Source organism: Atta colombica, unplaced genomic scaffold, assembly GCF_001594045.1.
Source record: "Atta colombica isolate Treedump-2 unplaced genomic scaffold, Acol1.0 scaffold109, whole genome shotgun sequence".
In the NCBI taxonomy this organism is placed as follows: domain Eukaryota; kingdom Metazoa; phylum Arthropoda; class Insecta; order Hymenoptera; family Formicidae; genus Atta; species Atta colombica.
In genome coordinates, this window is record NW_017259194.1 from 931238 (window position 1) to 944592 (window position 13355).

The 13355-nt window shown below is 29.8% G+C and overlaps 2 protein-coding genes across 2 annotated transcripts in view; both read left to right on the top strand.

Annotated features, from left to right (window-relative positions):
* Nucleotides 1–2563, top strand: part of LOC108693514 (chromodomain-helicase-DNA-binding protein 1) — an 11703-nt gene extending 9140 nt beyond the window's left edge. Inside the window, exons 18-22 of the mRNA XM_018202523.1 lie at nt 2–205; nt 353–685; nt 769–1268; nt 1706–1819; nt 1893–2563. Coding sequence (XP_018058012.1) covers nt 2–205; nt 353–685; nt 769–1268; nt 1706–1819; nt 1893–2115 — 1374 coding nt within the window. The 3' untranslated portion in view covers nt 2116–2563. The remainder of the gene's footprint in view (nt 1; nt 206–352; nt 686–768; nt 1269–1705; nt 1820–1892) is intronic.
* Nucleotides 2564–7699: 5136 nt separating this feature from the next.
* Nucleotides 7700–13355, top strand: part of LOC108693525 (saccharopine dehydrogenase-like oxidoreductase) — a 13023-nt gene continuing 7367 nt past the window's right edge. The window contains exon 1 of the mRNA XM_018202532.1: nt 7700–7859. The gene's annotated coding sequence lies outside the window, so the exon portion shown is untranslated. The remainder of the gene's footprint in view (nt 7860–13355) is intronic.

The following is a 13355-nucleotide window of genomic DNA, read 5'->3' on the forward strand; positions in this document are numbered from 1 at the left end:
CAACGTTACAAAAAAAGATATCAAAGAAGAAATCGATGATGTACCTGATGAAAAGAAAAAAGATAAAAAAGTTAAAAAGGAGAAAAAAGATAACAAAAAGGTGAAAAAGAATAAGCAAGCCGCAGGTCCTATGCATTTTACTGCAAATAATGAACCAAGAGCTGTTGATGTAATCGGTGAATTAGATCCGCCAGTATTTGATGAGGTTAATTCTTTTAAAAAATTTAATATAAATTTATATGTAATACACGTATATGTTTTTCTTATAACAACTTCTATAAATTAAATGTCTAATATGCATAATATAAATAAAATCGGAGAAAAGTGATTAATATATTTTTATCTCATACAGTGCAAAGAAAAGATGAGACCAGTAAAGAAGGCGTTAAAGGCCTTAGATACACCAGATATGTCTCTGAGCGAAGAAGAGCGAGTTGCTCGCGCACGTCGAAGTCTTTATCAAATTGGGAACCATATCGACTCGTGTCTGGCGGAATATAAAACCCCTGAACAAAGCAAAGAATGGAAAAGTAATCTTTGGTACTTTGCTTCCAAGTTTACGACCTTCAAAGCGAAAAAGCTTTACAGAATGTATAAGAATCTAATAAAAAAGAAGGATGGCGACAGCAATGGCGGTGCCACATCTAGTCCTGATAAAAAAGAGGATACTTCTAGTACTACAAAGGTAATTGTGCACATTACTTTTAATTTATTGCATAGAAAACAAATAGATGAAAAATTATAATAATTTTCTGTTTTATTTGACAGAAACACAATCTGGAAAAGATATCTCACGAGAAACATTTCGACAAGCAACAGGCAGATAACAGTAATAAAGATAGCAGAATAATGAAACGTAAAGTTGATGATATCGAAGAAAACTCGAATAGCAGTACGCAAAGTAAGAAACACCTTTCAAGTATTTCCGCTGTCAGCAGCAATATCAGCAGCACGTCCACAGTTACTATCGGTGCTATTACGATTACGCCTATAACGTCAACGCCAAATTCCACATCGAATACTACTAATAGCGCAGATACATCGCGACATAAAGAACAAAAAGAATCGAAGCATAAAGATATGAAAAGAGATAGAGATCGTGATAGAGATAGAGATAGGGGGCATGACAGAGGTGATAGATTAAGTATGAACAAGGATGATAGAATTAGGAGAGACGGTGGATACAATATGGGACATTATAGTGGTAGTAGGGAAGATGATCATTGGTTATCCAGAGATGGAAGAGATATGAGAGACAGCAGGTACGGGTAAGCTTATTTTTTATATCCATATATACTTCCATGTTTAAAATGTTTTCTAATATTTCTATATTTAATTTAATTTTTTTTCATTCAACTCATAAAATTATTTAGATTATTAAACATGAATAGAAATCTTTGCTCTATTGTTATTTAATTCTTCATTATTTATGTATTCAGAACAGCCTTATCCTATAAATTTGCTAAATACATGAATGCTACTTATATATATTATTGTATTGTTGTACAATTATATTGTTTTGCATTTTTATTTAAAGGATGTATCAATTTTATAATAATTATAAATAATCATAAAGAGAACAGTATCATGAAAATTGAGATGTAAGGATTTCAGAAACATATAATAGTGCGAATAATTACATTTAAAAAACTACATGAATAATGTAAAGTTAATTATTTCTTAACTGCGCAATTTTTTTTTATAGATTCGGAGATCATAAGCGCGATCGCTTCGATCTTTATGGTCGAATGTCGGGTGGTTATCACAGGGACAGAGACAGAGATCGAGATCGTGGTATGCACATGAATGATAAAAGAAGGTGAGGAATAGCTCATCTGTACATACATCTGATCTATTTCATGAATTTTGTTTCAATGAGTATGATTTTTCAGTGATTATTATCGATACTCGTCGGGACCACCGAGTTACGGATATGGACCAGGTGGCTATGGAGGTAGCAGCGGTGGTGGTGGTTATCCGCCCACGGATATTGCATCAAGTCATTTCAGAAGTCGTGGTTATGCAGGAGATGGTTACTCCAATGATTGGCGGCCGAATAAAGATTACAGGCGGGACTACGATAGAAGACCACCGCCGCCAAACGCCAACTCCTAGTGCTTCTTTCTTCCTCGGTTGTGACACGATATCGAAATCATTTTGTGTATAATTTTGCTGCGAGTGAGAGCGTTTGTGACGACACTGGCTCTCTCTTACGTCTCTACGTAGGAGAAATATTGAATGCACGGTGCACGATGTTCTGTGAGCATGCATCACTTGTACCTATATGTATAAAAAATTATTCCGATGTTTGTTATATAACAAACGGATAATATGATATCAAAGATGTGTCTAGGATATGCATGATACTCCCTAGATTAGAAAATTTTAGACATATGGAAAGGAAAGAAATACGAGGGAGATTGAATTATATCCTCGGCGCATAACGAGAAGAGAAATTTTTATATATCAGAACGTATATCGATGGAATATGTTAAGGCATACGAGTAAAACAGTGTTTTTTTTTGGTATAGTACGTACTAAGAGAATGTAACCAGTATAATTTCCCGGAATTTTTATTAAAATCATTAAAGTCATTTTTATTTAAAATAAATACATTTTCCGTATTTACAATACGATAAATAAAAATTATCCAAATTATACTGGAATAATTCTAGAGTACAATGATACTTTTTACAATTTTTTAAATTAATAAACTAATTCTTGCATATTCGAGTTCGATTTTATCGTGCAATTGTGAAAAAAATTAACGACATTAGAATCATAAATGTATATATTTTCTACTATATACTATCCGGATGTGGTTCAATTGACGATTTGGAAGTTTCTGCTTCTGTTGCACAAATTAATTGATGTTTTCTTGGAAAATCTTGCTCTAAAGCGTTACGCGTTCTAGAATACTCTGTAAAATGTTAAATAAGCCACATCCTAAACTGTCCCCGAACATTGATTGTGCCGTATCCTCTACCATATCTTTCGTTATGTAAAATAAGTAAACAGCTTCCGCGCTACGCGCATATATTTTGCATTTTCGATACTAATTATATATGTATATTTAGTTTAGAAATACAGCTCGCGCACATAATCGCCTCGAATAATGATATCTGGTTTCATTGTTCTCATTTGAGAGTCAGATGAGAGTTAATAATTAGCCGGCTCTATGCTTAATGCAATCCAATTTGATAGCGTTACAGTAGACACAGACGGACGATGGTGTCGCGTTATAGTATAATGTCTGTGAAATTGTACAAATCTAACATATACATTTTCTCTATATAAAGATGAAAAGGAATATTATGTTTCACAGAAATGGAAATTATACGAGATTATCCAATACGATATGCACACTGAAATCATATGCTGTGTCGATCTATTGTACTTGCTAATAAAATATCGGTCGACAATTAACGCGTTAATTCAGCAACCACCTAACATAATCTGTTACGCAAATCAAAATGGTGGAAATACAGATTGGATCGCACCTTTTTTTCGATAGTCTTCTGACGCGTTTGTGATTTGAAGAGAATAGAAATAGATAAAAGTACTATTTTTGCGTTCATTACTTTATGATACCATAGTTCTGAACATACAAAACTAATGTGACATACTTGTAAATATTAGCATAAGACCGATAATTATACTCCGTTCGTATCGAACTGTTGAATCACTTAATATAGCATTATGCTTTCCTTATTTAACATAGAGTATGAGGAAGTATTTGCTACCTCAATCTTATTTCAGTCAAAAAGAAGAAAAAAGAAAAGATAAAAGGAGAGAAAGAATGAAAGAGAGAATATTGATATAATAAAGATTTTATCTATAATATCACACACTAGAACATCTCCCGTAAAATATTTTTTAACTGAAAAGATTTTAAATTTAGCGATTGACTAAAGATAATCAACATTTATCAAAAATAATCATGTTTTCCTCTAATTAATAATGAACAGTTGATATTTCTTTGTTATAAGGAAAGACTTCTCATAAAGTTTTGTATTCCTAAACGAAGAAACAAGGTGAAAGTCGAGCTCGACTTATAGAACGTATTATCTTGTATAATTCGAAACTATCGATATTGCATGCTGAACATATTGTCTTATTGACATACATAAAATAAATTATTTTGTAGATTATTTTACGCGCCGCGTGAAGCCAATTTTGCAATTTTCATGTGCATTTGTGTAAATAGTAGCATATATTGAAAAAGCGAGACAACATATTTGTGACGATATGGATTCATGTTAAAATAGAAACGAATGTAATTCATATTTTCTTGTGTTTGAGGATAAGATTGACTGCGTAACAACAGCTCATTTGAGAATTGCGAAATGAAATGTAGCGAGAGCTATTTAATTTACAAACATGATTGCGATGGTATGTACAACAATGAAATAAAGAAATAAAAAGGCTGCGAATTGTAAATATCGATTCGGAGAATGAAATACAGTGGCATAATGGAATACAGTTTAAAATTGTGCGTATATTAAATATGTAAAGCGACCATAATAACGTATTTTATCTATCTTTATTGTAGATTGCTCTGCGTTTCTGAAAATATATCTGCAGAAAAGTTTTTCATGGTAGTGATAGCGTTATGTTTGAAACATAATACCAAAAAATATTTTTTTAATGATAATATTTCAGTTTTTCACGTGTGAATACATATTTAAAATTTAATATTAAAACATTTTTTTTTATATATAAACTGATGAGTGTAATTATATAATATTGACTATGAAATCAACAATTATATTAAAATGCGGTTAAGAATGTGCTTCGCTTTAAATAGATATACTGATATCCTATCTTTAAAGTGCCGCTTTTTCCAATCATAAAAAAATACTGTAAATAACAAATTATTTATTTCTCAATAAATACTTGGTGAGTATACTCGTGCAACATTTCTCGTGGAGCTTAGATTTATATTAAGACATTTATGTCAATTTAAATATAAGTTATAAAATATATAACAATTTTGCTATAGGTTGGAGATAAATGGCAAATGATCGTTTGGATATAGTAATATTTGGTGTCACTGGATATACTGGAAAATATGTAGTGAAGGCTGCGACACATGTGTAAAGAATAGAAAATAAAGTTTAGTATTGCTGGAAATATAGGACGGAAATTTTAAACATGATTGTTAAAGAATTTGCCTTAGACATGAAAAGGATATATTTCAATTATTTCAAGAAACAATGAATTATTTTGTTATATTATTAACGAACATATATGTATCTTTATAGAGAATATATCTATAATTCTGGTTAATCTAAAAGACAAGAAGTCTCTTAAAATGACAAAGATACTCGTCAGCTGTTGTGGTTCACGTTGATTTTATGGAGAACCAGTTATAAAGCATATATTGCTACTTATACTCATTATATTGATCTCACTGAAGAGAAAGTAATTGAATATACATTTGGAACTATAACTACAGATAATTTTTAACAATTCATGGGGAGAATGCAATTGGAATACAACATGCAACAAATAAAGCTGGTATTTACATGGTAAGTGCTTGTGGTTTTGTTTGTATTCTTAGCGATTTGAGAGTCATTTTTGTACAACAAAAATTCGAAAGAGAAATTAAATCTCTGTCGAAGTATATGTATATGTAAAGATATGCGAAGTATATGTAAAGACGAAGTATATGTAACTGCGAAGTATATGTAACTGACACTGATAAGGAAAATCCATATGTGAATTAGGCATTTTGAGAATACGCGATATACAATCTTATTGAAATGAGTTACGTGCTAAGTTGTAATCTATCAAATTTACTCGGAATTAAAGTCAAGTTAAAACTATTACGCTTAACTCTATTACAGATTGTCTATCATATGTAAATATTTATACATGTCTTTTCCTCTTCAAATATTGTAAAAGGTATGGATATGTATAAAGCACACATAAATTTTAGTTAGTTAATACTAATATTCATACGAATATTAATATCAAAATTAAATGTAATAATAAAACGTAAAAAGAAAATCCTGTCAATTAAAATTGTAGAAAAGTTTCGTATTTTTAATTATATAATAAGAGAAAGCATACCTCACTCTTGTGCTGTATTTTATAATATTAAATTAATCAAAAATTATTTAATTCTTTAATTATTTAATTACGTGCTTACTTATTTTGGAAAACAAATAAATTAACTTTTACATTTAAAATAAAATAATTCTTATGTTTGCATAATTCATTCTTAATTTGTTCTTTATTTATTTGTTGTACATTTATGATCCAAAAAACTTGCATATTGAATATTACGATATAAAATTAATTCCTTCGTTGATTATTTTACATGGTCAAATATAGATACAAATTATATGAGGGATGCATTAATGAATAAAAAAATAGATTTCATATTTCCTCATATATATATCCGGATATATATAAATAATTTAGAAAATGGTATCGTTATTACACATTGTTTAAAGAAACGACGCGCTGAAAAAAAAAAGGCGTATCCAGTGTATATATAGGGTGTTCATTCTGTTTCACGCATGATGCATCATTTATCCTTGTTTAACATTCGACGAATAACAAGGATAAATATCATTCATTTAATTTTTGGTGCGCTTGTATGTATACAACTACACAGTACATAGGCCGATATTCATAGGCTGTGGTGAAAATCTCGCTACAAATGCTTCGAAGCATTTAGAAGACAGAAGAATTTTGGACTAATTAGAAGACAGAAGAATTTTATAAACTGATCAATTAAAAAACGCTTCAAAGTGTTTGCAGCATAACCATAATCGATTCTTATTTCAAGATCGTCTTAAGTCTTAGGCCTACTCTACAGTCGGGAGACATTATTGTATGTTGGGCCGTAAGAAATTAACCAATCATAGTCAATTGTTTCTTTCCATGCACAGCCGACAACCGAGTATGCATGCTCAACATCCAACGCCAATATATAATGTATTGTAGAATAGATCTTAAGACGCTAATGCAGCCCTCTGATTGGTTCGTGACTTCTTAAGACCGTACTTAAGACAATCTTGAATATAAGATCTAACTATAAATATCAATCATAGACTACGTTTAAAGGGCCATCTACATAAGTCGCAAACGCAGAATGCAGTTCGCAGACGCAGACAGCCAATGAAAAATTGTTATTAATACCATTGATGCTTCTGATTGGCAAATGCGTTTTGCGTTTACGACTTATGTAGATGGCCCTTTAAACGTAGTCTATGACTGGTATTCATTCATCTTTAAGAGTATGTGCTCCCCGCTTATCTCGGAACGTACCTAGTAGCTGCATTCGGCAATGCAAATCTGAGGCAATGCAAATCGGAGTACTTTTTTCTATAGTGCACGTGACATATGCTATAAGAACTCTGTCCAATAAAAAAAAGGAGCAAGGAACAGAGAATAAGAATTTCAACATCATGTATCAGAAATCATTGTGGAATACACAGTTTCTAATAGGTTGAAATTCTTATTCTTTGTTCCCTGTTCCGTTTATTACGCGGCGTAGAAGAATAAGGAATTAGGAATAAGGAATAACGATACTTATCAGAAACCATGTATTCCGATGTATCCGATTTATGATAGGTTGAAATTTTTATTCTTTATTTCTAATTCCTTATTCTTTCTATTGTGACTGCACCTTTAGCACCGCCTCAGATTTGCATTGCTGAACGCAGTTCATATATGTGTAATTGATGCCATTTTTGTCGTCAGTTGATTGTCGATTGTCGATATTTCTCGTGCTTGACCACGTGTATGCACAAGTGGTGCAAACGTGAATTCTTCTCATAGAAAAATATACTTTTAGGAGAAAACTCGATTCGTACAGTTATTAATTTGCTTCAATTGATAATTTCGTAAGTATGTTTAATTTATCTTGCATGCACTTGAACTATGATCTTTTTTTTACGTATATATAACATGCAGCATCATGTCATCCAAGACCGGAATCAGACTACGCATTGAAGAATGAGATTGAAAGATTGAAGTTTGACCAATCAGAACAAAAGAAATCAAAATTTCTTTGTGAAATTTCAATCTTTAATCTCAATCTTCAAAGTCTGATTCCTAATGTCATTGCGTTAATTTGCCAGTATATGATGGAAAAAATGACGTTATTCTCAATTCTTTAGAGCTACATTCTGTTTCGCGCATAATGTGCGCGCATAATATAATGTTTATTCTTGTTTAATATTCGAACAACAAAAATAAATGATGTGAAATGCATCCTAAGTCGACAATAATCAGCTGTTGAGAATTGTTGAAGAATAAATCGATGATATTGACTGTATTCAGCAGAGAAAGTAGCTTCTTCAAAATTGATGGCACTCGCCATCGTAAAAATGGCGGCGATTCCGCCATCCTAAAATCGTAAATAAATCAAAGTATGATACACTGGTTACCTCAATCGGTGAATGAGATGAAATAATAATGTAATCAAGACAAATAATGTAACAATGTATAGTCGAAGCCGGAAACGTTTTTCAAAAAATGGGTAATGTGATGCAATACTCGAAGCGGACGAGACTTACGTCCGTCTCACTCAAGTGGTCCTGCGAGACTTTAAAAAAATAATGCAACTGTTGTAAAATTCTTCAATATGTTTGATTTATGTATTTAGATACATAAGGAATCAAAAATAAACCATTATATTGAAAAATTTTACAACAGTTGCAAAGCTACTGTTTTCTATGCTGGATATCAATCGTGAAACTTTTTTCTTAGGATGAAAATTAAAAATTTCTTCATTAATTTCAATGGTTAAAATTTTCACTTTCTATCCTAGGACAAAGTTTCATGATTGATACCCTCAACAGCTAATGGGCGCATTTAAGTCGACAAAGTAGCTAGCCTACTCGCCAAGCAAATAAACATTTGGTTGTTACTTATAGATCCAACCAATCACATTTAATGATGACGAGCAGGCTAACTGCTTTGTTCAGCTTGAACGCGCCCATTGAATTGCAGTAAAAAATCTCTAGATACTTGCTTGCAGAATCAAGAGAAAGTGGAGCGGATTCAGCTGGAAATCGCTATTTTCAGTTCATCGTTGAGTATGAAAATAAGGAGCGTGATGTAATGGCGATAACATATGATGTTGCACACATTAGTATTGGGTGCATCCAGAAGCACGACCGCTCACTGAACGCTCAGTGAGCTCTCTTGCATCTGATTGGCACATTCCATTAGATCTAAAAATATAGATCAAACAGGTACAAGAGCTCACTGAGCGCTCAGTGAATGGTCCTACTTCTGGCACTTATGTGTCATATATGAAGAAAACATTCTGTTCCATTCTTCCTTGATTCTTTCTGCTTGCTTGCAATTAATTACAAATTTTAGTTGTTACATAGTTACTTAATTATTAATTGTTACCTAACAGATATATTTTATATAATATTTGTGTAAAGAAAATCAAATTAGCTGTAAACATTTTGGTCTTTAAAATTTCTATTTACTATTGTGTAAATGTAAACTTAAGTAAAGACTCCAAAAATGAACTCACAGGAAATAATATATAGATATACACAATAGTACATATGATATACAGGATGTTTAAAAAAGGGATCTCGGATTTACTCGGGAGGATGACGTTTTCGAAAGAAATTTCAGACAAAAGTTGTATAAAAAGATCTAAAATAGGTAATAACAAGGGTTACGAGCCAATTAAATTAATAATTTTTAATATTTAAAACTAGATTAAAAAAAAGTACAAATGTTTTGACACCGATTATTCTCAATGTTATTATAATAATGTTACAATCAATATCGAATTCTCATAATACAAAAACAGTGTTCTATACGTTATAAAATAGATTTAAAAAATGTAGATAGGTATCAAATGCTTATGTCTTCCTTCTTTGTTACGAATATGTTTATTTTACTATGGAGTCAATTTACTATGGAGATTAGTATTAACGGTAGATTAAATTTCTTGGATATTATGTTATTGATTAAGGATTTGATATTGCAAAATAATTTTTTCTGGCAGATTTCTTAATTATAATTCACAGCATCCGCTTTGTCACAAGAGAGGCGTAATCTATGGGTTTATGGATAAAATAATACGCTATGTCATCCTCATTTCCAACAAATCAATCTAATTAATGTTATCAATGCTATCTATTTTTTTAAATAATGAATATCCACTATAATTCATCTTTTCCTCTATACAAAAAAGAATTAAATTTTATATGGATAATACTAACAGACTGTTAACAAAAAAGTTAAGAAGTTTTCACAATTCCTTATGTGAAATCCGAGAAATTCTCTCCAATTGTTAATATGTTCAACTGTAAATTAGTAAATCTACAGGGTGGGCCATCTAGCGTTTGGAATTTCAACCGGTTATTTTGAGTTTGAAACGCGTAATAACATTTATGATGTATTAGAAATTTAGTTTTTTGTTTGACATGGGTTCGCTATACGCTTGAACAAAATTGGGAAATATTGAAAACTTACTTCCAAGTGGTGAGTCTTTAACCCAAACTATTTGTATTCTATTTCGAATTCGCTTAAAAATTTCATAAAAAAAGGAAAGGATAGTTTGGATCCATTATGCAATCAAAACATAGTCTATAAGATCTCTTGTGATATTTGTGATGCTAGTTATGTAGGTCAAACAAAAAGACAATTAAAGACAAGATTACAGGAATATGCTTCCGATATTAATAAAAGATCTAAATCGCCATCGGTAATTTCCAATCACTGTATTGATCATAATCATAATTTTAAGTAGGATAATATTGGAATTTTGGACATTGAATCCTCTTACAATTACAGAGATTAATATTAGAAATGATCCATATAAAAAGACAGAAACATGGGATTAACAAAATGATATGGAATCTCTGCCGGAAACATATTCTAACATCATACATTCCCTTTCCCCTTTCTAATACTTCTCACCTTTTCCTTTCCACATATTATTGTTTCCATGTCTATTTGTCTCCTTTTTAACATTGATATTGTCGATGCACATTTCTCTACTCTAATACAGCACAAGACTTAATTATAAAATTTCTGTATCCATTGCTTTACTCCTTTAATTTTTGACTCACAGTAGTTTCGACTGAAAAAGGTATTTATAGTTTTGTATTTTAATATGCACTGAATTATTGACTTGTTCATTTTTGATATGTAATTAATATTAATGTTAACATAATTCTAATTTCTATTTCTATTATACTTTTTTAGAAAAATTTTTTCTTCTGTGTTTGATCTATTTTTAATTGTTATTATGTTGTTGTTTAGTTGTTTTTTTTATATACTGTGATTATTTTTTAATTGTATTCTTAACAACTGATTTCTTTAAAAACTTTTTAATAGATTGCTTTTCATAGAAGAAAAATATCACGAGCGTCTCGATTGTATTGATTTCAATGTCTCACTTAATATTTTGATGGATCACATATTCGTAACAAAGAAGGAAGATATAAGCATTCGATATGTATCTACATTTTAAAAAATCTACTTTATAATTTATAGAACACTGTAATATGAGAAGCCAACATTTATTGTAATATTATTACAATAATATTGAGAATGATTGAGAATTGGCGTCGAAACATTTGTATTTTTTAATCTGATTTTAAATATTAAACGTTCATTTTAATTTGTCTTTGTTATTACCTATTTTTGATTTATTTTAATTGAGCCATTTTATTAATTTATATTTAAAAAAAATCTATTTAAAGATCTTATCAGTTTGATTTTGGGTGGCATCGCCAAGGTTAAAGTCTTTATTTTTAAATGGATCATCTTATTTTTTTATGCCAGAATTTAATAATTGGTGTCAAAAATTTTTCAAAACATTATAATAAAGTTATTTTTCATTAAGTATTTTTTTAAGTTATAAGGCTTAAAAGTTACAGTCCCATACAGTACCATCGATATTAGTATGCGTCGGACACTTTAAAAAAAGAAAAACTTCTTAAATGTTGTTCAGGATTATTCTAGATAACATTTCAATATCAATATCAATTGTCATTGGAGATTATTCAACTTCTTATTTTTATTTTTATGCTAAGAATGAATTTTTAGTGCAAAAATGAAAATAAGAGAAATAATCTTCAATGGCATTGATCTTGACAAATGTTATCTAGAACATGATCCTGAACAACATTTAAGAGATTTTATTTACAGATAAGATCTGTACATAGATCTTATACCTTACAACTTTCGTTTAAAACATTTCTTTCAAAAACGTTCTTCCGAGTAAATCCGTGGTCCCGATCTTTTTTGAATACCTTGTTACAATGCCAATCAGACACTAGTTATTCATAATAATAAATTCATAATAATAATATAATAAAACTATATATATTAATAATAAAATTACAGACATTTTAACTCTTAGTCCTCTTCAGTATATAAGAAATAATCATCAAAAGACAATCCGTTACATTTCAAAATAAAAGAAGATATGGCACATTTTTCATATATCATCGTTAAATTGCAGTTCAATATAAAAATCTTCCACATTTCTTAGACGTCGTGAATGATAGTCGACCTTTCATTATTTATATTGCATCTATGTAGACTATTGTTATATGTCTGATTACAATATAATTGTTTTAAATGATTTTATATCCTTTATCATTGTGATTATGTTAATTTTATATTTGTTGATTCGATGTTTAAATTCTAACATGTTTGGTTTGAATATTTGGTAAAATATTACGAAGATGATTTTTATGTTTGGACAACAGATAGCGACATTGTACCATACTTTCTTCGAAATATGACGGATAATAATAATATGACGAAATTGACGTCATATTATTTCTTATACACTGAAAAGAATCTAATACCAAAGGTTAAGACGTAATTTTATTATTTAATATATGCAGTTTTTTTATTACGCATGAATGACTGTTGGTTCTTATTGGCGTAATTATATGTTTCCGATAAAAAATTTTTCATAATATGTATAAAAACATACATAAACACACATATATATTCATAACATGTATAATTATATATAAAAACATGTATAATTATATATCCATACATGTTCATACATCTTTCCTGCCTTTATAAAATTGCCTTTCAGTGTAATAATTAAAGAGATAATTTTCACATTTTTTGTTTTAGAAAAAAATAAACTTGCATAAATGTAAAAAAAATTGCTCATATATAATTATGCATAATTTTATATATAATTATACATAAGTAATTTTTTTACATTTCTTCAAACCTGATTTTTTTTTAAAACAAATAGTACGAAAATTACATTTTTAATTATTTTTAATGTTTTCACAATACTATTATTATTTCTATTACACTAAAAAATAATTTTACAGAAGAAAAAAGAATATGAATACATATAGACATATTTATATATAATTATA